We start from the raw sequence: 24,164 nt of genomic DNA on the forward strand, positions 1-24,164 counted from the left end.
GTAATTCAAGTATAGGACTTACCTATTTACAGCAGCAGTGTCCATCATTTATCACAACAGAATGGGGTTTATGCTTTATACTGACCAATAACCATGGAACATTTTAGCTTATAGCCTTTCCAGATATAAAAAGGGGACAGTAATGGAATTTACAAAATTGGAGAGTGGGAAAGCATTTACTTCACCTGAAAACAGGACACATCTTATGATACAATAATTACATTACAAGATTTTTACTGCTGTATCTGCAATAAATCACTAGGATGTTCAATTTAAATCTTTATTACGCAGAGGCAGGGGGTTGGGAGCTAGGGCCTAGCCCCAATGGAGTCTTTATAAATTTTCCCCTTTTAGTCATGCAGGTCACATTTGCAGAATGAAAAGCTGCCAGCGTAACATTCTACTAATTTTGTGTCAAACATTAGACCTGTGCTCCTGCAGAAATGAAATTTAATTGGTTATACATGTAGCAAGAGTATCCCAAAAAGTAAGGTGCCATTTTAAGTTAGTCTTGTGCAAATATTCCTGCCTCTACCAGACCATCCCTCTAGCAGCAAACTGGCTAGTACCTAATGACAATGTCACAAGTGTAGTTTGTCCACCAGCACAAATGTGTTTAGTCATCCTGTTCTTCTTCAGAGAGGAGCAGATCCTTATCTGACAGCTGGTCGGTATTGCTGGTGCTTGTTGCATCTTCCTCATCCTCAGAGCTTCCATCATAGGAGGTATGGAAGAGCCTCATCAATTCCCTGAACCGGTGGGACACCTGACCATATAGAGAGAGTTGTGATTAAATGACTCATGCCCTGGGGTCTGTAGGTCCCACCCATCCATAACACCAAGATTGGACATTACTATGAAAACAGAAGTATTTAACACACACCAATCCCATCAAAGGAGAATGAAACAAAGGACCCAGGAACCATTTTAAAAATCGTGGACACCAAGCAGTCAAGTTACAGAGTTGAGCTAATTATCTAATGTTAATAGCAAACTGTGTGTGGAACATCAGGGACCTTCCTCAAGGCAAAGCCTTTACACAATCAGCCTATCAGGGATTTAGGCTAGTACATGATGGTGGGAAACCACAGGAGTTACATCTCTGAACAGCTCACAACTCTGCCAGTGCACCACCATCCTAAATTCTAAAACCTTGTGCAATTAGTCCCAGCACTCTTCTGCAGCGACTGATAAGCTATGCAGGTGGACTTTTTTTTCCCCGTTTTGTGGCACAAGGTAGGCTTGGCACCCAGGCTAATGCAGTAACCATCTCTCAGTCCCTTAAGCCAGTGGTTTCCAAACTTTTTTTCTGGTGCCCCACTTGAAGAAAATTGTTGATGGTCGTGACCCAAAGGAGCTGGGGATGAGGGAGGGGCTTAGGGCTGGTGTCCAGGGGTGAGGACTGCAGGGTGGGGATAGGAATGAGGGGTTCAGGGTATGGGAGGGGGCTCTAGGCTGGGGGTGCAGGCTCTGGAATGGAGCCAGAAATGAGGGAATTGGGGGGGCTCAGGGCTGGAGTACAGGCTTACCTCTGGCTGCTCCCAGTCAGCAGCGCAGCTGGGGTGCAGAGGCAGACTTCCCACCTGTCTGGCACCATGGACCGCGCTGCACCCCAGAAGCGGCCAGCAACAGGTTGGCTCCTAAGTGGGGGCATGCAAGCAGCTCTCAACTGCAGGCACTGCCCCCTGAGCTTCCCAGCCAATGGGAGTGCGGAGCCAGTGCTCGGGATGGGGCAGTGCAGAGAGTTCCATGACCCCCCTGCCTAGGAGCTGGACCTGCTGCTGGCCACTTCTGGGGCACAATGCAGTGTGGGAACAGGTAGGGACTAGCCTGCCAGCACCACCAAGGGGACTTTTAACAGCCCGGCTGGCAGTGCTGACCAGAGTCTATGACCCAGTGCTTTACATTCCGTGACCCGGTACTGGGTTATGATCCACAGTTTGAAAGCCACTACCTTAAGCAGTGGTGCTCAAAATGTTGTATTGGTGACCCCTTTCACACACCAAGCCTCTGAGTATGACTTTTTTATATTGAATACTATTCTAAATGCTGGAGACAAAGCAGGTTTTGGAGGTGGAGGCTGACAGCTCAACCCCCCCATCCCACAATCTCATGACAGCCCAAGAAGTCATGACCCCCCCCCCCCCCCGTTTGCAAACCCCTTCTTAACAGCTTTCAAAATTATCTGCACCCCTCTCTCATACAAGCACTTACCTCACTAGCAGTTTTATTGCCTAGTTCCTGTGAGATGGCACTGAAGGTTTCCAGGTGGGCTCCTCGCTCCTGGCAGGTGGTAAGAATGACACGGTCGGCCTCCCTGTAAGCAATACACCACAGTTATGGACACAGCTTGGAGCAGGAGACTGACCCTACAGCCACCTCAAGTATGAAAAAAAAACCCATCAGTGCACTTCAACCTGAGTCAGGGTGGGACGCACAAAGGGACTCATGTTGTTGCAATGCTGAGCATTGTGGTGTCTAACTTTTAGGTGCCTAGAAAAATCACAGAAATTCCTCTGCAATCCCCAAAGCCCAAGTTAACCACCTATGGGGAACCTTCGACTACACCTCACAAAGCCAGCACAATAGGCCAGGAGCCACCTAAACTAGCCACTGGGAAATACCAGCCAGAGCTCTTTCAGAGATAGGAAACCAAGTCTGGGCTGCACAGAAGACATCTAGCTCTGCTAGTGAGCCACACAATGGAGAAAGATTTGTGACTGGCTGCTTAAGTTGTGTACAGGATTCGAAACAAAACAGCTAGTGGGGGGGGGGGGGGCGGGGGGGACGGCTGAAGAGGGGAAAGACTGCCCTTGCAATCTTTAGCCTAGTGGATAAGGTACGCATCCAAAATGTAGGAGGCACCCCCTCTTCCCCTCCTGAGGGAGAAGCGATTTGAGCAGGGATCTCCCACCTCACACGAGTATGCTAGGCTCGGCTATGGAGTGTCTCTTACATTCTCTAGCTTAGTTTAAGTATTCCATAGTTTAATTAACGTGGAACTTCAATAGGAGAGACTGAGGGAGTGCTACATGAGCATAGTCCATAGCCTAGTTGTTAGGGTACTCAACTGAGAGGTGGCAAATCCCTGTTCATATTCCTTCTCTCCCTTAGGAGGACAGGAGACTTGAAGTAAAGATAGCTAACATCGTAGGTGAGTATCTTGGCCCCTAGGCTAAAGATTATAAGGGAGATCCTCCCACCAGGGCTATGTATGAACTCACCAGAGAGGCTGGATCTGGTAGGCCTGCTCAGAGGCCACTGTCACGGATTGTAGGGAAGTCAGGGCCCTGTACCCCCAATTCCCGCAATTCACTGTGACTCAGCCAGCCAGTAAAGTGGAAGGTTTATTAGACAACAGGAAAACAGTCCCAAACAGAACTTGTAAGTACAACCAGGACCCCAGAGGGTAGGGAGCTTATCCCTCAGCTTTGAGGTTTCCTCCGCTTCTCCAGCCAGCTCTAAAACTGAAACCCCTCCAGCCACCGCCCCCGGCTCCTCCCCAAGCCTTTGTCCAGTTTCCGGGGCAAAAGGTGTCACCTGGCCTCAACCCCCCCTCCTGGGCTCAGGTTACATGCTCAGGTATCGTCACCCTGGTATCCCATCACCAATGCAGTCTCAATAAAACTCCCACGCAACGTTCCCAGGTCAATCCGTCCCACTCCCTACTCCGTCACAGTGACCTACCAGATTGGGTCCCCTGCCTACAACTTGGGCAGCCACACACCTATTTTTTCCTTGTTTGTGAATCATGCTGAGGCTTAGGTGGGACACAGGTGTCCAGATGCCTATAATAGGGTAGCTGTGTACATGCATATGCAGGAGACAGGTGCCTCACTGCCTAGAGTGAGGCTGCAGCACACATGGCCCAAGAAAAAAAAAGAAAAAGTTGGGCACTGAGTAAATTTAGGTGCAAGAGTTAGGCAACAGCCAAGCAAGTTTTTCATGAATAGCAGGTGTGCCTAAAACTAGGACTTGGGCATCTTCATGGCTCTCACCCTAAGTGTTTCTCTCAAGAGCTGCCACACACTGGTGATGGCCAGCTTCAGGCATTGTGCTTAGCCTTTCGTGGGCAGGTGCATAAGCAGCGGGTTGCATAGGCAGGGGAGGCGTTGCCTCCCCAAATAGCCAGGCATAACCCCACCCCCTGCCGCAATGCTCCCTGAGTGCGGCTACGGCTCCAGTAGTCCTCCCGGCTCCAAGTCCAGCCCCCCAATGTTCTGGAGTTGGGGCCGCGCACTGCCCACCTGCCTGCCCCACCCCACCCCAGGCTGGTGCTGCCTAGAGCCTGCCCTCCCAGTGCTCCTTTGTGGCTGGGGGGGCTAGCTGTGGGACTGGGTCGGTGGCCGCGGCGGGAGGGGAAAGGGGGGCTTGGCTCTTGTGGGGCCTTGGGCAGAAGGGGCAGGGCCCTGGGCAGAAGGGGCGGGACTAGCCTCCCCCAGCCAGAAGTGCATGCGCCACCCATGCACAGGGGGGCTCCTAAAGAAAACCCCCTTCTTTTCCAGCCCAAAGTTGTGGACTTATTATTAGAACCTGCCTGAAACAAGGCAGTATGTTTAACAGCTGGATGAAAAAAGTGTTACGCTGCTGTTCTTGGCTGCTCTAGTAAGAAACTAGACTGGAGAGCAAGACGAAGATAGATGAGAAGACACAAGGAAAGACATCAGGAACAGGAGACAGCAAGATGGAAAAAAGGGAACCTATAGCAGCTGAGAGATGAGCCACTGCAGACACAATATAAGAGGAACATAAAATATGATGCATGAGGACATACCTGGTCCAGAGAACAACCTTCTCCCCAGTAGAGCTGACTTTGCTATTCTTTGCACACACGGTGGCTTCCATGATTTTCTGCTGCTGCTCATCTTCCCTTTCCCCCTTGTCGGAAGGAACTGCTCTACATTCCAGCTCTTCAGACAGTTGCTGCACCTCGAAGCAGCAGTTACTTTTATTTGACTTTAATCTGCTCTGTGATTCCTGGTCAAAAGGAGAGACTCCAGTGCAGCCAGTACCATCTGCTTCTGATAGTACACGATCACTGGGGACCTGCAAGTGGGAGCTCTTATCCAGTATCTTCAGCTTGAGTTTTCTAACTGCTCCCAACCAATTTCTCCTCACTTCAGGTTTTCCTTTCAGAGGGAAGGACAATCTCTCCATTTCTCTCCCTCCTGATTTTGAAGGAGCGTGTCCAGGTTTAACTGATGACTTGAACTGAAGGGCTACATTCTGTTGCGAGCGCATTCCAGGGAAATGATCAGCTCCCGTGCAGCCTGTCCTTGTAGCTGAATCAGACCCTAAAACATGCTTGGCAAGGCCAAGGGAACCCTCACCAGTCCCTCCACGTCTCTGGTTTAATCTTGTCTCACTATCACTTCCTAGACCGTAAGGGTTGCTTTTGTTCTGTTGAGGCAGCTTTATATTAAATCCAGAGTCAGTAATTCCAGTTTGACTTTCTTTTACAGTGTCCACAACAGCAGTGACCCCAGCTTTTGCAGAGCACAGAGGGCTTCCTGTAGAGCTCAGTTCTAGGACCCTGCTATTTGGCAATCCTCCTTCAGAAGACACGCCTCTGCAGCAGATCAACTGTCCTTCTAGTTGAGATCCTGCCCAAGAAACCCCACAAGATTAGGAGGAGGAACTTCTGAAGGACAGAGATTTTAGATTGGAGCACAAAGTGCTGTAAACCAGAGAACAGTTTTAACCTCTGCTGTGCTTTGCACAGATCACTCCCCAGTGCAGTTTCCCTAGGTATGTTACTGTGTAAGAGTGCTGGGTGCAGAGGTAAATCACAGCTAGCAAGGCTCTGAATATCCCGTGCCTGTAAAAAGGTGTTACACATGCTAGTATCCCAATGTGGACTAGGTGCTGCCTGCCCCTTAATAGTGAAACATGGAAAACAAGATGGCAGCGCCATATATGCTAGGCATCATGGTACACAAACTTAGAACCTTTGAACTTGGCCCCAGCATCTCCCCCAGCAAATTGTAATCCAACTGCACTTATGGCCAGGAGGGGTATGCCTCCTTAGTGTATTTACACTGCCAGTGTATTCTGTGTGTCTGACACAGAACCAAGGAGGAGATAATTTAAAGGAAGGCTGGGAGGAGGCTGGTTTGAATTGTTGTGTTAAGATCGGGGGGAGGGAGGGGAAGGGAGAATAACTAAATAAGTTCTCTGGATAGATGGGACTGCAGGGAAAAGTGTGCTGGTAAGGAGAGCTTACATAAGTTAGTAATTCTGTGGAGGTGGCAGGAAGGCTCTCCAGTCCCATGGAGGGGAGAGTTTCACGAACAATCCAGCAGAATAGTTTAGATTTGACGGGGGCTCTTTGTTCAGGTGGGCTAAGATGACTGACATGGGGGCAGGTATACTTCGTAGATTGGGTATTTAGGCCACCTAGAGCCAAGGGGAGGCACATGGAAGGAGCTGAATTAACAACTATTTCTAATCATCCTCATTTTAACCTCAATGAATCTGCATTTAGACTTAAGACCCATCCCAATTTGTCTGCAAAATTTACACAATGACAGTTGCCCATGCATATGACATTCACAGACCTGAAGACAGGGAGTCTGCTTTCCTAGACATGGTTTTTGTTCTGCTCTGGCCATTCTCCACTTCATCCCTGTACTCCAGAGACTCCTCTGCAGGCTCCTTACATGTCCCAAGCTCCTTCTCTTCAAGCTGAGGGCTCAACTCTTGTTGAGTCAGGCTGTTAGTGAGCTCTTGAGAATCTTTATTTTTATAGGATTTGCTATCACACACCTGCAGATCAGAATAAGAACTTCATAGATTACAAACAGACTCTCAGGGTATCTGACCAACCCATAGCACCACAGCCCTTGTGTAGAATCATAGAAACAATGGGGCTGGAAGGGCCATCAAGAAGTCACGAAGTCCAGCCCCCTGAACTGAGGTAGGACAAAGTCAACTTAGACCATCCCTGACACACGTTTGTCCAACCTGGTCTTAGAAACCTAAATGATGGGGATTCCACAGATTCTCTTAGAAGCCTATTTCAGATCTTAACTTCCCTTATCAATAAAAGTTTTTCCAAACATCTAACCTAAATCTCCCTTGCTACAGATTAAGCCAATTACTTCTTGTCCTACCTTTAGCGGACAGGAAGAACAATTGATTACCGTCCTCTTTACAACAGCCCTAAACATATTTGAAGACTGTTATTAGGTCCCCACTCAGTCTTCTTTTCTTAACACTAAACATGCCCTGTTTTTTTTTTAAACTTTCCTCACAGGTCAAGTTTTCTAAATCTTTTATCATTTTTGTTGCTCTCCTCTGGACTTTCTCCAATTTGTCCACATGTTAAGTGTGGTCCCAGAACTGGTCACAGTACTCTGATTGAGGCCTCCCCAATACTGAGCAGAGTGGAACAATTATCTCCCATGTCTTGCATATGACACTCCTGTTAATATACCCCAGAATGATATTAGCAACTGCATCACATTGTTGATTCATAATCACTTTGTGAGTCACTATAACACTCAGATCCTTTTCATCAGTACTACTGCCTCCCACTTATTCTCCATTTTGTATCTCTCTGTTTGACTTTTGCACTAGTCTTTTTTGAATTTCATCTTGATTTCAGAACAATTCTCCAATTTGTCAAGATCCTGTTGAAATCTAGTCCTCTCCTCCCAAGTACTTGTAACCCCTCCCAGCTTCATGTCATCTGACAATTTGATAAGCACACTCTCCACTCCATTATCCAAGTCATTAATGAAAATATTGAATAATATCAGACCAAGGACTGACCTCAGAGACCATGCTAGATACGCTCTCCCAGTCTTTCAACCAGTTGTGCACCCATTCTTAGAATAAATTAATCTAGACCGCGTTTTCCTAGAACCCTCACTATCCTCCAGTCCAGACTCAGCCTTCAACTTTGTGGTTTATGTACTTTGTCTTTAGGAAACCAAACTTCTAAATCCATGAACACATAAAGGTTCAGCTCACATAGTGTCTAAGCAAGCTTCCTCCACACAGTCTTACCTCTGTCCTGGAAGAGCACAAAAATCTCAGTTATGTAACACAGCAAGGGGGGGGGGGATAGTAAAAGGGAATGGAAGGCGTATGGGAAGAGAAAGGTTAGCACAGTTAGAGCTCATAAGAGGGAGGTGTTTATTTTGGTGGTTCCCCTTTGGATTTTTGTTTTAATTAGGACTGTCAAGCGATTAAAAACATTAATTGCGATTAATTGCGCTGTTAAACAATAGAATACCATTTATTTAAATATTTTTGGATGTTTTCTACATTTTCAAATACATTGAATTTAATTACAACACAGAATACAAAGTGTACAGTGCTCATTTTGAATTTATTTTTTATTACAAATATTTGCACTGTAAAAAAACCAAAAGAAATAGCATTTTTCAATTCACCTAATACAAGTACTGTAGTGCAATCTTTGTCATGAAAGTTGAACTTACAAATGTAGAATTATGTACAAAAAAAACTGAATTCAAAAATAAAAACAGTGTAAAACTTTAGAGCCTACAAATCGACTCAGTCCTACTTCTTGTTCAGCCAATTGCTCAAACAAGTTTGTTTACATTTACGGGAGAGAATGCTGCCCACTTCATAATTACAATGTCACCTGAAAGTGAGAACAGGCGTTCGCATGGCACTGTTGTAGCTGGCATCGCAAGATATTTACATGCCAGATGCACTAAAAATTCATATGTCCCTTGATGCTTCAACCACCATTCCAGAGGACATATGTCCATGCTGATGACTGCTCTGCTCAATAATCCAAAGCAGTGCGGACTTACGCATGTTCATTTTCATCATCATGAGTCAGATGCCACCAGCAGAGGGTTGATTTTATTTTTTGGTGGTTTGGGTTCTGTAGTTTCCAAATCAGAGTGTTGCTCTTTTAAGACTTCTGAAAGCATGCTCCACACCTCATCCCTCTCAGATTTTGGAAGGCACTTCAGATTCTTAAATCTTGGGTTGAGTGCTGTAGCTATCTTTAGAAATTTCACATTGGTATCTTCTTTTCATTTTGTCAAATTTGCAGTGAAAGTGTTCTTAAAATAAACGTGTGCTGGGTCATCATCCAACATATGGCAGAATGCAGGTAAAACAGAGCAGGAGACATACAATTCTCCCCCAAGGAGTTCAGTCACAAATTTAATTAACGCATTATTTTTTTAATGAGCATCATCAGCATGGAAGCATGTCCTCTGGAACGATGGCCAAAGCATGAAGAGGCATATGAATATTTAGCACATCTGGCATGTAAAAAACTTGCAACACCAGCTACAACAGTGCCCAACTTCAATGTATACCCCAAATTAAGAAACACAGTAAAAGAACTAAAAAAGAGCCACCGTGGCTTAACAACCATGTAAAAGAAGCAGTGAGAGATAAAAAGACTTCCTTTAAAAAGTGGAAGTCAAATCCTAGTGAGGCAAATAGAAAGGAGCATAAACGCTGCCAAATTAAGTGCAAGAATGTAATAAGAAAAGCCAAAGAGGAGTTTGAAGAACGGCTAGCCAAAAACTCCAAAGGTAATAACAAAATGTTTTTAAGTACATCAGAAGCAGGAAGCCTGCTAAACAACCAGTGGGGCCCCCTTGATGATCGAGATACAAAAGGAGCGCTTAAAGACGATAAAGTCATTGCAGAGAAACAAAATGGATTCTTTGCTTCAGTCTTCACGGCTGAGGATGTTCGGGAGATTCCCAAACCTGAGCTGGCTTTTATAGGTGACAAATCTGAGGAACTGTCACGGATTGAAGTGTCACGAGAGGAGGTTTTGGAATTAATTGATAAACTTAACATTAACAAGTCACCGGGACCAGATGGCATTCACCCAAGAGTTCTGAAAGAACTTAAATATGAAGTTGCGGAACTGTTAACTAAGGTTTGTAACCTGTCCTTTAAATCAGCTTCTGTACCCAATGACTGGAAGTTAGCTAATGTAACGCCAATATTTAAAAAGGGCTCTAGAGGTGATCCCGGCAATTACAGACCGGTAAGTCTAACGTCTGTACCAGGCAAATTAGTCGAAACAATAGTTAAGACTAAAATTGTCCGACACATAGAAAAACAAACTGTTGAGCAATAGTCAACATGGTTTCTGTAAAGGGAAATCGTGCCTTACTAATCTATTAGAATTCTTTGAAGGGGTCAACAAACATGTGGACAAGGGGGATCCAGTGGACATAGTGTACTTAGATTTCCAGAAAGCCTTTGACAAGGTCCCTCACCAAAGGCTCTTATGTAAATTAAGCTGCCATGGGATAAAAGGGAAGGTCCTTTCATGGACTGAGAACTGGTTAAAAGACAGGGAACAAAGGGTAGGAATTAATGGTAAATTCTCAGAATGGAGAGGGGTAACTAGTGGTGTTCCCCAAAGGTCAGTCCTCGGACCGATCCTATTCAACTTATTCATAAATGATCTGGAGAAAGGGGTAAACAGTAAGGTGGCAAAGTTTGCAGATGATACTAAACTGCTAAAGATAGTTAAGTCCAAAGCAGACTGTGAAGAACTTCAAAAAGATCTCACAAAACTAAGTGATTGGGCAACAAAATGGCAAATGAAATTTAATGTGGATAAATGTAAAGTAATGCACATTGGAAAAAATAACCCCAATTATACATACAATATGATGGGGGCTAATTTAGCTACAACAAGTCAGGAAAAAGATCTTGGAGTCATCGTGGATAGTTCTCTGAAAATGTCCACCCAGTGTGCAGAGGCGGTCAAAAAAGCAAACAGGATGTTAGGAATCATTAAAAAGGGGATAGAGAATAAGACTGAGAATATATTATTGCCCTTATATAAATCGATGGTACGCCCTCATCTCGAATACTGCGTACAGATGTGGTCTCCTCATCTCAAAAAAGATATACTGGCACTAGAAAAGGTTCAGAAAAGGGCAACTAAAATGATTAAGGGTTTGGAATGGGTCCCATATGAGAAGAGATTAAAGAGGCTAGGACTTTTCAGCTTGGAAAAGAGGAGACTAAGGGGGGATATGATAGAGGTATATAAAATCATGAGTGATGTGGAGAAAGTGGATAAGGAAAAGTTATTTACTTATTCCCATAATACAAGAACTAGGGGTCATCAAATGAAATTAATAGGCAGCAGGTTTAAAACAAATAAAAGGAAGTTCTTCACGCAGCGCACAGTCAACTTGTGGAACTCCTTACCTGAGGAGATTGTGAAGGCTAGGACTATAACAAAAGAGAACTGGATAAATTCATGGTGGTTAAGTCAATTAATGGCTATTAGCCAGGACGGGTAAGGAATGGTGTCCCTAGCCTCTGTCTGTCAGAGGATGGAGATGGATGGCAGGAGAGAGATCACTTGATCATTGCCTGTTAGGTTCACTCCCTCTGGGGCACCTGGCATTGGCCACTGTCGGTAGACAGGATACTGGGCTAGATGTACCTTTGGTCTGACCCGGTACGGCCTTTCTTATGTGAACACCTGTTCTCACTTTCAGGTGACATTGTAATTAAGAAGTGGGCAGCATTATCTCCGTAAATGTAAACAACCTTGTTTCTCTTAGTGATTGGCTGAACAAGAAGTAGGATTGGGTGGACTTGTACGCTCTAAAGTTTTACATTGTTTTGTTTTTGAGTGCAGTTATGTAACAAAAAAACCCTACATTTGTAAGTTACACTTTTGTGATAAAGAGATTGCATTACAGTAGTTGACTGAGGTGAATTGAAAAATACTGTTTCTTCTGTTTATCATTTTTACAGTGCAAATATTTGTAATAAAAAATAATATAAAGTGAGCACTATATATTTTGTATTCTGTGTTGCAACTGAAATAGATATATTTGAAAATGTAGAAAAACATACACAAATATTTAATAAATTTCAATTGGTATTCTATTGTTTAACAGTGCGATTAATCACAATTAATATTTTTAATTGCGATTAATTTTTTTTAGTTAATCGCATGAGTTAACTGTGATTAATCGACAGCCCTAGTTTTAATACATTACAGTCTGGAGACAGGAAGAACAAGCCTGGGTGAATTAACAGACACCAAACAATGGGATATGCCGTACAACTGTTCCTTGCCCCTACCATCCCAGTGCTCAGCCCCCTTCAACTGACCTTACAGCTGGAATGGCTGCAGGTCCTCCTCTTGCTCTTCTTTAGTTTGGGGTCACTGCTCCCTTCATGGCAGGAGCACGAACATTCCTTCACCCCATCCACCCACTCCATCTCCTGGAAATAAACACACCAGCTGACATGGACTTTCCTGATCCACACAGAGCACTGCACAGATAACACATGCACACCAAAACAGAAGCAGATCACAGGCTGGCCAGTCCACAAAAAGAGCCAGAGCAGGGTCAGTCTGACATCCCCCAGGGAGAACTAAAGCAAGTAAATTGCCAACAGAGATCAAAGCAGGTGAAGTTTGGGCAGAAGCATTTTAATCCCTTTCATCCTGTAGCCTAACTCTTTAGAGACTAGGACCATTTCTACACAGACACATGTGTCTTCCTAGACATGTATTTGCCTGGAGTATGGAAGAGGCCACATGCTGTGGGCTAGTCAGATATCCCAGTCCCACCTTGTCATTGTTCTGGCCTCCAATCTCTTTCCTCTTTTTATTTTTTGAGGCTGTGTGCATCTTGGGGGTTTCCTCCTCCTCTTCTACATCTGGTAACGACACCTCTTCAAACCCATCAAACTAAAAGAAGCACAGAGGCTGTGTTACCACCACGACAAGGGGAGCTTTCAGTAGACTGAGCTTTCATACTCTCTCCTACAAAGGCAGTGTGACAAGTTCACAATAATGTCAAAAGTAACAAGTGCTGAAAGAATTTGAATTTTCCACCCCGACCATCCCCAGCCACCCACAATCCCAGAATTGTATCCCATCTCTTCCTTTCTGGGTCTGTCGCCTCCCTATTAAGACTCTCAGTCTGAGGGATCCAAGCCTTCCTACTTCTCTCTCCTAGTTTAGAGAAAGGGTCTCCACCTCATACTCTTTCTCCTCTGTCCAGTTGATCTCCTCAAAGTCTCCTATGCGGCTGGCTGATGGACGTAAATGATCAAAGAAGATGGAGAATTCATCCTGCAGGTGGTCATGTCCTTTCAGCAGCTGCCACATCTGGGTCTTCAACTGTGGGAGAAAATTCTGAAGTAAGATAATGGTGGAACATGGCAATGGCTTCAAGGTCTGCGCAACAAACAAGATCCTTTGCTTGAAACAAACAAAAGCTCAGGCGCAGTGTTACCACCTGTACTGTAGTTCATTTTTGGATCAGAGTACTTCCAGGAATCATCCTGGCACTGAAGAATCTCCCCAGAAATCTTAGGCAGAGGTTACTTGAGACAAAACTAAAGCATCAACCTGCAAGGTGATAAAAGCAAGGTGGGAAAGAGAAGATACATAGGGGCCAATTAGCTGTACAATCTTGTGGAGGTAATGATAGATCAGTTCTCTCCGCTCTTACTCCAGATGGGGGGTGTATCTCAGAGCTGGTTATACCACTGCAATCTGAAAGTCAGAGGGGGAAACGCTATGGGGTATCTACCTCTGCATTCTCAGGGCTGGCTGAGGGGGAGGGGAATATATAGAAGTTTCGTTACCTCTGCAATGTCCTGGGGGAGGCAGTCTGCACAGCTTTGCAGCACTTTGATGATCTTTTGATGGTGAGTGGGATTTTCAGCAAAGCAGATTTCCAGCTGCCTGAGGAACTTCCGGCTTTTGTCAAATGCTTGCTGCTCTTCAAACTGATCAAAGAACAAGGAGGACCTTTTCACTCTGGATACACCAATCTACATTTACAGGCATTTCTAATCTGCTTTGAGAAGCTACGTAAAGTATATCTGCTCCAGCCAAGAGTTTTACAACTCACTTAGGACTGTGGACTGCAGGCCTCAAACAGAATACTGCAGTGATTGAAAACTGGTTTCAAATCTCTAACTGCTTAAGAGGTGCAGTGCAGAAGTTAAACTAGGCCACACGTTTACTGAAAACAGTTCAGATTTTTAAATCTACAGATATACCAAGTTACGGAAGGCTGTAGCTGTGCATCATGCTGCAGCATTCCTCAGCTCTGTGGAGGATCTTATGGAAAAGTTAATTAAATAATTAGCACCTCCATTCAATTTATCCCTACCGCTATACTTAATTCTTCCTCCATTCCTGCAAGGTTCACTACATTTGTCTTCTCAAACTCTCCTGTTTCCTTCTTCCCTTTTACCTACCAATCCACACTCCAGAGCTTGCTCAGGCAAAAGAAAGGCAGCAAAGTCTGTGAGCAGCTGTGGCCACTCCTGCAGGAGGGTCTGGAGAGTGGAATACAGATCCACAGCAGTTGGCTTGTGGGTGCTGGTCTCAAACTCATAGATAACACGAAGGAAATCTTCATACTTCCCAGGCACATTCCGCAAAGCTTCGCGCACCTGCAAAGCACATCAGACAGTTATGAGACTTTCTCCCCACTTATGAAAACTCAGGAGGAAAGAAAAGTTAATTCAATAGCTTCTTCAATACTCAGCACTTCTACATTACTTCACATTTTCAAATTGCTGTACCAACAAACTAATTATTCTCTAGATTCAGGAGCATGGAATGGTCACAAGAGACAGAAGTGATCCCAAGTGGGTTACAAATTTTGGAAACACATCAGATCTGGATGGATTCTTCAGCTAAGTGGCTCAGGTGTTAATTCTGTTACAGAGGAAACATTTATCAGGAAATGCCAACTGGAAATGCCAGCAATTTGATTTTCTTTTATTTTAACAGAAATACAAGACTCACGTTCTGTCTGATGACAAAGCTCTAAGGTCAGCCTGTTCATTCTTACCCTGTTCAGATAGGCCTGAGCAAATGCCAAATCCTTCTGTTCCCTGAGAGGATCTCTCTCCAGAATCTCTTCATCATACAGCAGCAGCAACTTGGAGGTGTCTTTGCTGGCACGAGTCCGTCCCCTCTTATTCCTGGCTCTGTGGGGGTTCCTGTTTTTCCCAGGCACTTTGGCATTCTCATCTGAAAGCACAGTCCCCATGCAAATTCCTCATTCCAGGGAAATGCAAAACCCGTCGTTGTTGGTGCTGTGGACCATACTGACTGGCAGAAAAGGGTTCCCTTCCTTTTATTCATCATTAGGCCCTGACCCACAGACATACTCCTGTCCTGCCAGAGCAAGGAATGTGTTTATGGGTCATATAATCTTCCCTTTATTTTGTGGGAGACCACAGAAAATGAATGTAAAGAGAGAAATGAACTGTGTATTATAAATTTTATTGAGTATCCTTATCCCATTGAGTCAGCTGAACAGATTTCTTCTTTAGAATGTGGAAACATTTGCTTCATTTTCACGGTCACTGAATCCCTTCCAAACTTACAGCTCAAACACACCCAGTTAGCAGAGAGCATGAGAGAAAGACCAGTCCAAGGCCTTGATGCAGAGACTGAATGAACTGAGTACAGTGCATCTGATCCGTGTTACTAATGTGCCTCACATTCTCATATTTTGGAGAGTTAGGGCACAACAGAGCTTGTATCACAAGGGATGAAGAGTAGGAATGATGCTTCAGTGATGAGGTCAGTAGTCTAGGACTTAGGGGAGACAGAGGCATTTTCCTGCTCTGCCACAGGTTTCCCATGTGATCTTGGACAAGTCACTTAACCTCTCTGTGGCTCATTCCCCATCTGTAAAAGGGGAATAAGAATACTTCCATACTTCACAGGAGTGTCATGAGGATAACTACATTAAAGACTGTGAAGCGCTTTGAGATCTGCTGATGAAAAGCTCTATATAAAATTCTAGGTGGTATTATTAATTATATTATTATTATTATTCATGAGGGTCTAGGTCTCTGCCTCTTCCTGAGCCTGCTTCACAATCTGGGAAGGCGCAGTCTGCTTTTGGAAAACAAATTTAAAAAAAAAAACAAGCCAGAAGCCCACAGATCCGCTGGACTTAGGGTTATTTTCAGCATCACTAGCTCTATCTTCCTCTCCATTCCTAAACCCTGTGGTTTTGAGTCCTACTTACTGACTTCACTTACAGGGGGACTTTTTTAGTCTCGTTAGCAGATTCCGCTGTGTTGCTAACATATCTGGATTCTATTCTGAATTACACAGAATAAGCTGCTCCATTATGACTGCAGAATCTTTATTATCAGTGATGTCTGATGAAGAAAGAATCCCAATCACTTTTCAGTTCCCAGGATGAGCCACCGGAAAACTCATCTTGTGACTTGTACATTCAAACAATATGACCTGTAAAGGCCAGAAAGAGACCATGGAACCCCACAATCTCATTTATGCAGTCACATTTCAGAGTATAACTGCACTGCAAGTGGATGAATAGGAGGGGACTGCAGGAAGGCCCAGGCACTGCGAGAGAACTGTTTTTATAGACTCTAGTTTCTCAAAGCCTCTTTTCCAAAAGCAAGACAACACAGTTAAACCATGAGGAAATTACACATTTGTTGTTTTGCTGCAGCAGACCAGTTCTGTTTCCCCCTGTGACAGTCTGTACCCCCTATGTTCACCCCTTTTACAAGACTATGATAAATTTTGTATAAGGTATACCTTGTGAGGTATTGTTTGAAAACTCAATACATTGCTGATCATTATTGTCCTGGTAAAATACATGTGGTAACATTGTATATAAAGTTATAAAATTCTACTCTATGACATTACTAAGACATGTTCCAAGTGTAGAAAAGCAGCCACAATCCAGTTCCTCAGAGACAAAAGGCAAACTGATGCCTCAGCCAGGTGTCAACAAAATCAAATGGACTATCACCTGGTTAAGTGTTGCCAACTTGGCTACTTTGTCACCAGATTTAGTGACTTCCTAGTGAAGAAATAAGTGTCAAAGTAACTAGTGACAAATCTAGCAACTTTCACTGCTGATTACAGTGACATTCAGAGAAAAAAGTCACCAATATGTATAGTCAAAAAATCATTCTCAAGCAGCTGAATGTTAATAAAATCCATCCCATGCTCTTACTACATTCTGTTGCACTCCAAGTCAATCTTGTTATGTCTCAACTGAGCATGCCCTCAGAAGGAATCACATTCCAGGGCTTCTTGGACTGAGATCACTAAAATCTGCAGGCAAGGAAAAGAAGTTGGAGGAGGCTAATTAAATGCTTTACTAAAGCCAGGTGCACTTTGGAAAGAGCAGCACATTAGCCAAGGCTTGTTTTTACCCAAATGTGTTTTCTCACTGCTCCATAGTCGGATAAAAGGTGTAGCTATCTTGATTTCAGCTCCCCTTTACTCCTTCCCCTGGATTGGTTCTGGGGTTAGCTGCCCAGCTGTTACATTTGATACGACTATGGAGCAGTGAGAAAACACATTTGGATAAAAACAAACCCTGGCTAATGTGGTGCTCTCTGCAAAGGCCTGGTCTACACTATGAGTTTAGTTCGAATTTAGCAGTGTTAAATTGAATTAACCCTGCACTCGTCCAAACAACAAAGCCATTTACTTCGACATAAAGGACTCTTAAAATCGATTTCTGTACTCCTCCCCGACAAGGGGAGTAGCGCCAAAATCGACATTGCCATTTCGAATTAGGGTTACTGTGGCTGCAATTCGACGGTATTGGCCTCTGGGAGCTATCACACATTGCACTATTGTGACCGCTCTGGACAGCAATCTGAACTCGGATGCACTGGCCAGGTAGACAGGAAAAGCCTCGCGAACTTTTGAATTTCATTTCCTGTTTGCCCAGCGTGGAGCGCTGATCAGCACAGCCAGAATAAAAAAAAGAGCTCCAGCATGGACCGTACGGGAGATACTGAATCTGATCTCTGTATGGGGAGATGAATCTGTTCTATCAGAACTCCGTTCCAAAAGACGAAATGCCAAAACATTTGAAAAAAATCTCCAAGGCCATGATGGACAGAGGCCACAACAGGGACTCAACACAGTGCTGTGTGAAACTTAAGGAGCTGAGACAAGCGTACCAGAAAGCCAAAGAATCAAATGGATGCTCATGGAGGGAGGGGCGACTGACGACTGTAGCTATCCCACAGTTCCCGCACTCTCCGAAAACCATTTGAATTTTCAATGCCTGAAGGGTCAAAAACATTGTTGCGGGTGGTTCAGGGTATATGTAGTCAGCTCCCCCCTCCCCCGTGAAAGCAAAGGGGAAAAAATTGTTTCTCGCCTTTTTTCACTGTCACCGTATGTCTACTGGATGCTGTTGGCAGACGCGGTGCTGCAGCGCTACACGGCAGCATCCCCTTGCCTTGCCTTGCGGACGGCAGATGGTACAGTATGACTGGTAACCATCATCGTCGTCCCGTGGGTGCTCCTGGCTGGCCTCAGTGAGGTCAGTCGGGGGCGCCTGGGCAGACATGGGTGCTCCTGGCTGGCCTTGGTAAGGTCGGTCGGGGGCGCCTGGACAAAAAAGGGAATGACACCAGTTCATTCTCTTCTTTAAGTTTTGTGTAATGGAGATTCAGTCCTGCCTGGAATATCATGCCAGCTGGAGGCTTCTGCCTCAGGCTGCTCTCCCAGTCGGCAGCACTGCACGGTCACACCTACCCCAGCCTACCCCTTGCTCCCAGGGCTCACAATCAGATACTTAGACCTCTACGTTTTGCTGCAAATAAAAAAATAAAACTGCCGTTTAGAACTGTCCCCCAACATACATATCCTAGGACATTTTGTATTTTACCAGTGTCAACCAAAGGCCCACACACAAATGGAGATTCAGTCCTGCATGTACTTCTATCCTAGTGCTTATCACAGATTCCCATTTTCAGCTATAGGCTGAACAAGTGCAGAATGGTGGTTCACTCAACTTCGCTGTAAGCCAACCGCCCTCCCCTCCCCCCTTTGATCTCTGCTTGCAGAGGCAATAAAGTCAGTGTTGTTTCAAATTCATGCATTCTTTATTACGTCATCACACAAATGGGGGGAGAACTGCCAAGGTAGCCCGGGAGGGGTGGGGGAGGAGGGAAGCAACGGGTGGGGTTGTTGTAGGGGATCCCCCTAGAATGGCATGCAGCTCATCATTTCTGCGGGATGTCTGGGGCTCTGACCCGTTTGCCTCTCTGGTTCTTTAGTAGGCTTGCCTGATATTCTAGGCAGGACTGACTCTCCATTAGACAAAACTTAAAGAAGAGAATGACCTGGGGAGTCATTCCCATTTTTGTCCAGGCGCCTCCAACTGACCTCACCGAGGCCGACCAGGAGCACCCATGACAGCAGCAGATGCTACAGTATGACTGGTAACCATCTTTGCTAACTTGCAAAGGCAAGGGGATGCTGCTGTGTAGCGCTGCAGTACTGCATCTGTCAGCAGCATCCAGTAGACATACGGTGACAGTGAAAAAAGGCTGAACGGGCTCCATGGCTGCCATGCTATGGCGTCTGCCCAGGCAATCCAGGGAAAAAGGCACGAAATGATTGTCTGCCGTTGTTTTCACGGAGGGAGGATTGACTGACGACATTTACCCATAACCACCCACGACAAATTTTTGACCCCATCAGGCATTGGTATCTCAACCCAGAATTCCAATGGGCGGGGGAGACTGCGGGAACTATAGGATAGGTACCCACAGTGCAACGCTCCGGAAGTCGATGCTAGCCTCAGTACTTGGATGCACACCACCGAATTAACATGCTTAGTGTGGCCGCATGCACTCGACTTTATACAATCGGTTGCCAAAAATCGAATTCTGTAAATTCGGAGTAATCCCATAGTGTAGACATACCCAAAGTGTGCCTGGCTTTAGCAAAGTATTTAATTAGCCTCCAGATTATAGTGATTCCTTGCCTGCAGATTATAGTGATCTCAGCTCAAGAAGCCTTGGAATGAGTTTCCTTCTGAGGACCTGCTCAATTGAGACGTAATGAGATTGATTTGATGTGAAACTGAATGTCGTAAGAAGAGCATGGAATGGGTTTTATTAACACTTGTGATGGGGCAAGGCCAGATGGCTACAGTAAAGTAGTGAGGAACAGGTATGTTAGCCCCAGGCTAAACAAATCCCTGGTACCATGGTAACCAAATGGCAGTTGCTCCAGGTTAATTAAGACACCTGGGGCCAATTAAGGAAGTGGAGATAGCTAGATTGATTGGGACACCTGAAGCCAATCAAGGCCTGGCTGGAACTAGTTAAAAGCCTCCTAGTTAGTCAGTGTGGTGTGGGTGGCAGGAGCTATAGGAGGGAGCTGTGCTGTTGGAGGAACGAAGTAGTACGAATCCATATCAGGTGCAAGGAAGGAGACCCTGAGGTAATTGTGAAGAAGATATTGAATGTGGGGCTGCTATGGGGAAGTAGCCCAGGGAATTGTACACATCCTATTTCCAAAAAGTCAGCTTCCATAGCTGCTAATTTTAGGGTCCCTGGGCTGGAGCTTGGAGTAGAGGGCGGGCCTGGGCTCCCCCCTCCCCTCCCTGATTAATCACGGATACTGGGAGACAACAGAGACTGTGCGAGGGAGGGTTGTTTCTCCTCACCTCCCTTGCTGGCTTATGATGAAAATGGCTCAGTAGACTGTGACCCTTGCCTCTAGAGAGAGAAGGGCTATGTGCAGGGTCACAGTGAGCCTCTGAGGTTAGCAAAATCCGTCAGGAAATGCAGGACCCACGGAGTCAAGGACAGAACTTTGTCACACACTATAGAGCTGCTTGTGAATTATTTTGTAACTATACTCACCTGGGCACGCGCACACACAATATCTCTCTCACACACACACACTCAGGAGGTTCCAATCACCACAGACTGTCTCCTGAACCCCAGATGGAGATGATTCTCAAAGAAGGGGAAAAAAGCATAAGAATGGGAGCCACAAAATCTGAGGAATAAAGAAACAGCTTTGGACTGAGGGAAGGATGCTGTCTGAAAGAAATTCAGCCAGTAAAACTGTTGAAGCATGTGGTGAGAGAGACTTTTGCGTAAAATTCACTTAGCTTGTTAAGATAGGTGTTAGTTACATTTTACTTTTATTTTCTTATTACCAATTCTGACTTTTTATGCTTCATTACTTAAAACAACTATCTTTCTATAGTATTACAAGTTAATAAACTTGTTTATTGCTTTATCTAAACCAGTGTCCTTGGACTGAAGTGTCTGGGAAATGCCATTTAAGATAAGAGGATTTGTGCATATCATTTTCTATTAATAAAATGACAGACTTTATATGAGCTTGTGTTATCCAGTAGAGGGCTAAGCAGTACAAGATGCACATTTCTGGGGGAAAGTCTGTGACTAGGAATTTGCTTGGTGTTGCTCAACAGTGTAACTCAAGAGTGGCTGGCCATAGCACTCATACAGTATAGTTAGAGTAATTTACATGCTGAAGGCTGTGTGTGAACAGACCAGGAGTGGTTGCTCTCACAGTGAAGCAGTGTAAAAGGCACCTCAGGTTGGAGAATTGAGGGGACACAGCTATTCAACAGTCCAGATTGTACCCTGAGTAATGTCACACCTCCATATAGAGATAATTAACTCACCTGGTGGCATTCTGTTGGTTTCCACCTCTGGGGCAACCTTTGTAAAAATGAAGGCAGATTTGGGTTCCTCTGCTGCATCTTCAGCTATCTCATCTGTCATTTCATCTTCTTTTTGCAAACTTTCCATTCCTTCCCCTTCTCCCTCCTCCTCCTCCTCCTCCTCCTCTGGCTCTGAGTTCTCTTCCTGGGAATTCTCTTCCTCAGAATCTCCCTCCTGGCTCAGACGCCTCTCTGTTGCAAGCCAAGTCAGTTTTTCCATTGTCTCCTTTAGAACAAAACACCCAAAAATCATTAGTCTTCGTATGCCATTCAACTACTACCTCATTTAGTTGTAATCCTAACTACTAACCCCAGGTATCAACTTAGTTCTTGCCAACTAATGATTAACATAATTAACAGTGACATGATACCATCTAACCCAGGAACAGGAGCTGCCAGCCTCCACACGGCTGCTAAAATCAAAGTAATACGACATTCATTTATAAGTGTGAAACTGTGCATGTATTTCTTTGGTAGAGTTCTATTTTTTATGCTTGTTTGAATTAATTTATCCTGGGGAACTCTCATTAAAAATAATTTCTGCAAAGTGCGCAGAACAAACAAGGAGCAAGCTCAGCTGAGGAAGCCATTACAACTCCAGAAGAATTGAAACCTGGTCATTTGCAATTTATGCACCTAACCTAGTCTGTAAGCTCCTGAGGACAAGAGTTGGTCCTTTAATTTGTAATATGCCATGCACACTGTTGGCACCATATAAATACACAATGAGATGGTTCTTACAAAGTGTGGCTTTATCTCATTTGCAGAATTCATTATCTAGGCTGCTACGTTTTTACCTGAAGTTCTGGCACAGAAAGCACGGACTCTTCTGATGCTGATGACATTTCTTCTTCATCCTCCTCATCTTGAGTAAAATCATCAAAATCCTCCTCCTCTTCCTCTTCTTGTCTGTCCTTCTCTCCCACTGCTTCAGGGCCAGCTGGTGTCCCCATAGAATGACCATCCACACTGGATGAGTTCTCTGGTTTCCCCAATGGACTACTGAACTCTGCATCAACATCTGTTGAATGAGAGGCATTCTTGGAAGACTCATTGCTCATTTCTACCCCAGCTGTATCAATGTCTTCCGACTGCTGCTCATCCTGGGTGGGTGCCTCCACATCTCGTCCCTTCTCCTGATGGGACGTGCACTCTTTTTTAATTGCCTTCTGTTCACTCAGATGCTCAGATGCGACCTCCATGTCCAGCTCTTGCCCTAGATCCAGTATGAACTCCTCCTTTATTTCAGCGTTCAAGTTTTTCTTCTCCTGAGTTGGGTTTGTTTCTTCAAGGGCATCACTGGAATCTTCAGGTTCAGTTTTCACGGTTTCTCCTAAATCCTCCAAATGAGGTAAGAGGTCCATGGGTAATGGCTCCAAGGCCTTCTTCTCCATTGTCTCCACAACTATCCAACTATAACACTCACCCTCTTTAACCTTCTCCTGGCTGTCATTGTCTGGAGTAGCAGGACCTGTGCTGTGTTCCTTCTTGGGGGAGATGGCAGAACATGAAGAGTAAAGCTCTTGGGGTTCCACTTTAGGCTCAGCTATGGGGAAGGAATTTTCATCATTTACAGCAAGACAGGAAGTGACTGGATTCAACTGCTCTTTGTCTTCAGCAGTTGAAGCAGGAAGACCTACAGAGTTAGGAGAGGCTATCAAGGGAGGAATAGAAGAGGACACTAGAGGCTGATTTAATGGGCATGGGAAGGTGGTGGGATTTACCAATAAAGTTGTAATTGGAATAGCCTGAGAGCCCCTGCCAACTGTTGTGTTTATGGGCTGAATCATATTGCAGCCATTGCCAATACTAACCACTTTCACTGTAGCAGCAGGTACCGTAAAGATGACAGGGGCTGGATGGATCAAAGGGGCAGCCTTTATCAGAGGGGTGGATTTTGTTCCCTTTTTCTTTTGGTATCCCCTGCGGACACAAGGTTTGCGGATTTTTGAGGCAGTCAATGCTGGCATCATTTTTGTCTGAAAAGTCACAGGGGTTGAGGATACTAGTGCTGGTGGTACAGCAGCTGGAAGAGAAGTTCTGGAATCAGATTGTAAAGTGGAGAGCACGCTTTGAAATTCAAAGCAATCGCCACTTCCCACTGCTGAAGGGATGTTCAAATGCTGCATTCCTGGCATAGTCTGCATAATTGTAGCTGGCTGGATTAACCGGGGAATTTGAACCACAACTTTGCTAGGAGGAGCTTCCGATTGGGGTAACTTTACAGCAGCTTTCTGAATATTAATAGTGTTGGCACTCGGCTGCAGACAAGGACTTGGTCGAATGAGTAGGGGCTTCAGGGCTGCAGACCCTTGCCGCCTCCAAGCTCTCCTGGAGAAACGGTTGGCAAGAGGCTTCAGTGTCAGCACTATTCCCTTGGGCATGAGCAGAGGGTATTTTTCATCACATTGTGATTCCGAAGTTTCTTTTTCTGCCCTCAAAAGAGCAGATTCTGCACTGGGTGAACCTGCTGCCTCCCCAGCATCTTCTGCTAATTGCTTCAGCTCCCTTTGAATGGAGGACAAACTTGCCTGCAGGAGACAAGAACTTCAGTTATTTAAGTCCCCTGACCCTTACCACCTTCAGGCAACACAGAAAAAATTATTCCAGAGCAAGAGGCAGTGACTTATTTTGATTCACTTTATGAATAAGTATATTTTATTTACTGCCCACTGTAAACGC

The 24,164-nt window shown here is 44.9% G+C and overlaps 1 protein-coding gene across 14 annotated transcripts in view; it reads right to left on the reverse strand.

Annotated features, from left to right (window-relative positions):
* LOC101934353 (GON-4-like protein) overlaps positions 1 to 24,164 on the reverse strand; it is a 57,386-nt gene that overhangs the window by 5,491 nt on the left and 27,731 nt on the right. For 8 of the 14 annotated variants that reach the window (XM_065574269.1, XM_065574268.1, XM_008171952.4 and 5 more), the window contains 12 exons: positions 22,280 to 24,013; positions 21,444 to 21,708; positions 14,817 to 14,998; positions 14,215 to 14,412; positions 13,594 to 13,737; positions 12,980 to 13,123; positions 12,569 to 12,688; positions 12,103 to 12,216; positions 6,558 to 6,765; positions 4,775 to 5,603; positions 2,215 to 2,317; positions 161 to 766 (listed from right to left, as the gene is read on the reverse strand). In XM_065574269.1, the coding sequence (XP_065430341.1) occupies positions 617 to 766; positions 2,215 to 2,317; positions 4,775 to 5,603; positions 6,558 to 6,765; positions 12,103 to 12,216; positions 12,569 to 12,688; positions 12,980 to 13,123; positions 13,594 to 13,737; positions 14,215 to 14,412; positions 14,817 to 14,998; positions 21,444 to 21,708; positions 22,280 to 24,013 (4,191 nt within the window). In that variant the 3' untranslated portion in view covers positions 161 to 616. Of the gene's footprint in view, positions 1 to 160; positions 767 to 2,214; positions 2,318 to 4,774; positions 5,604 to 6,557; positions 6,766 to 12,102; positions 12,217 to 12,568; positions 12,689 to 12,979; positions 13,124 to 13,593; positions 13,738 to 14,214; positions 14,413 to 14,816; positions 14,999 to 21,443; positions 21,709 to 22,279; positions 24,014 to 24,164 lie in introns of those variants that run through there. The other 6 variants (XM_065574273.1, XM_065574274.1, XR_010594081.1 and 3 more) reach the window with 5 other exon arrangements.

Source organism: Chrysemys picta, chromosome 20, assembly GCF_011386835.1.
Source record: "Chrysemys picta bellii isolate R12L10 chromosome 20, ASM1138683v2, whole genome shotgun sequence".
NCBI classification, from domain to species: Eukaryota; Metazoa; Chordata; order Testudines; family Emydidae; genus Chrysemys; species Chrysemys picta.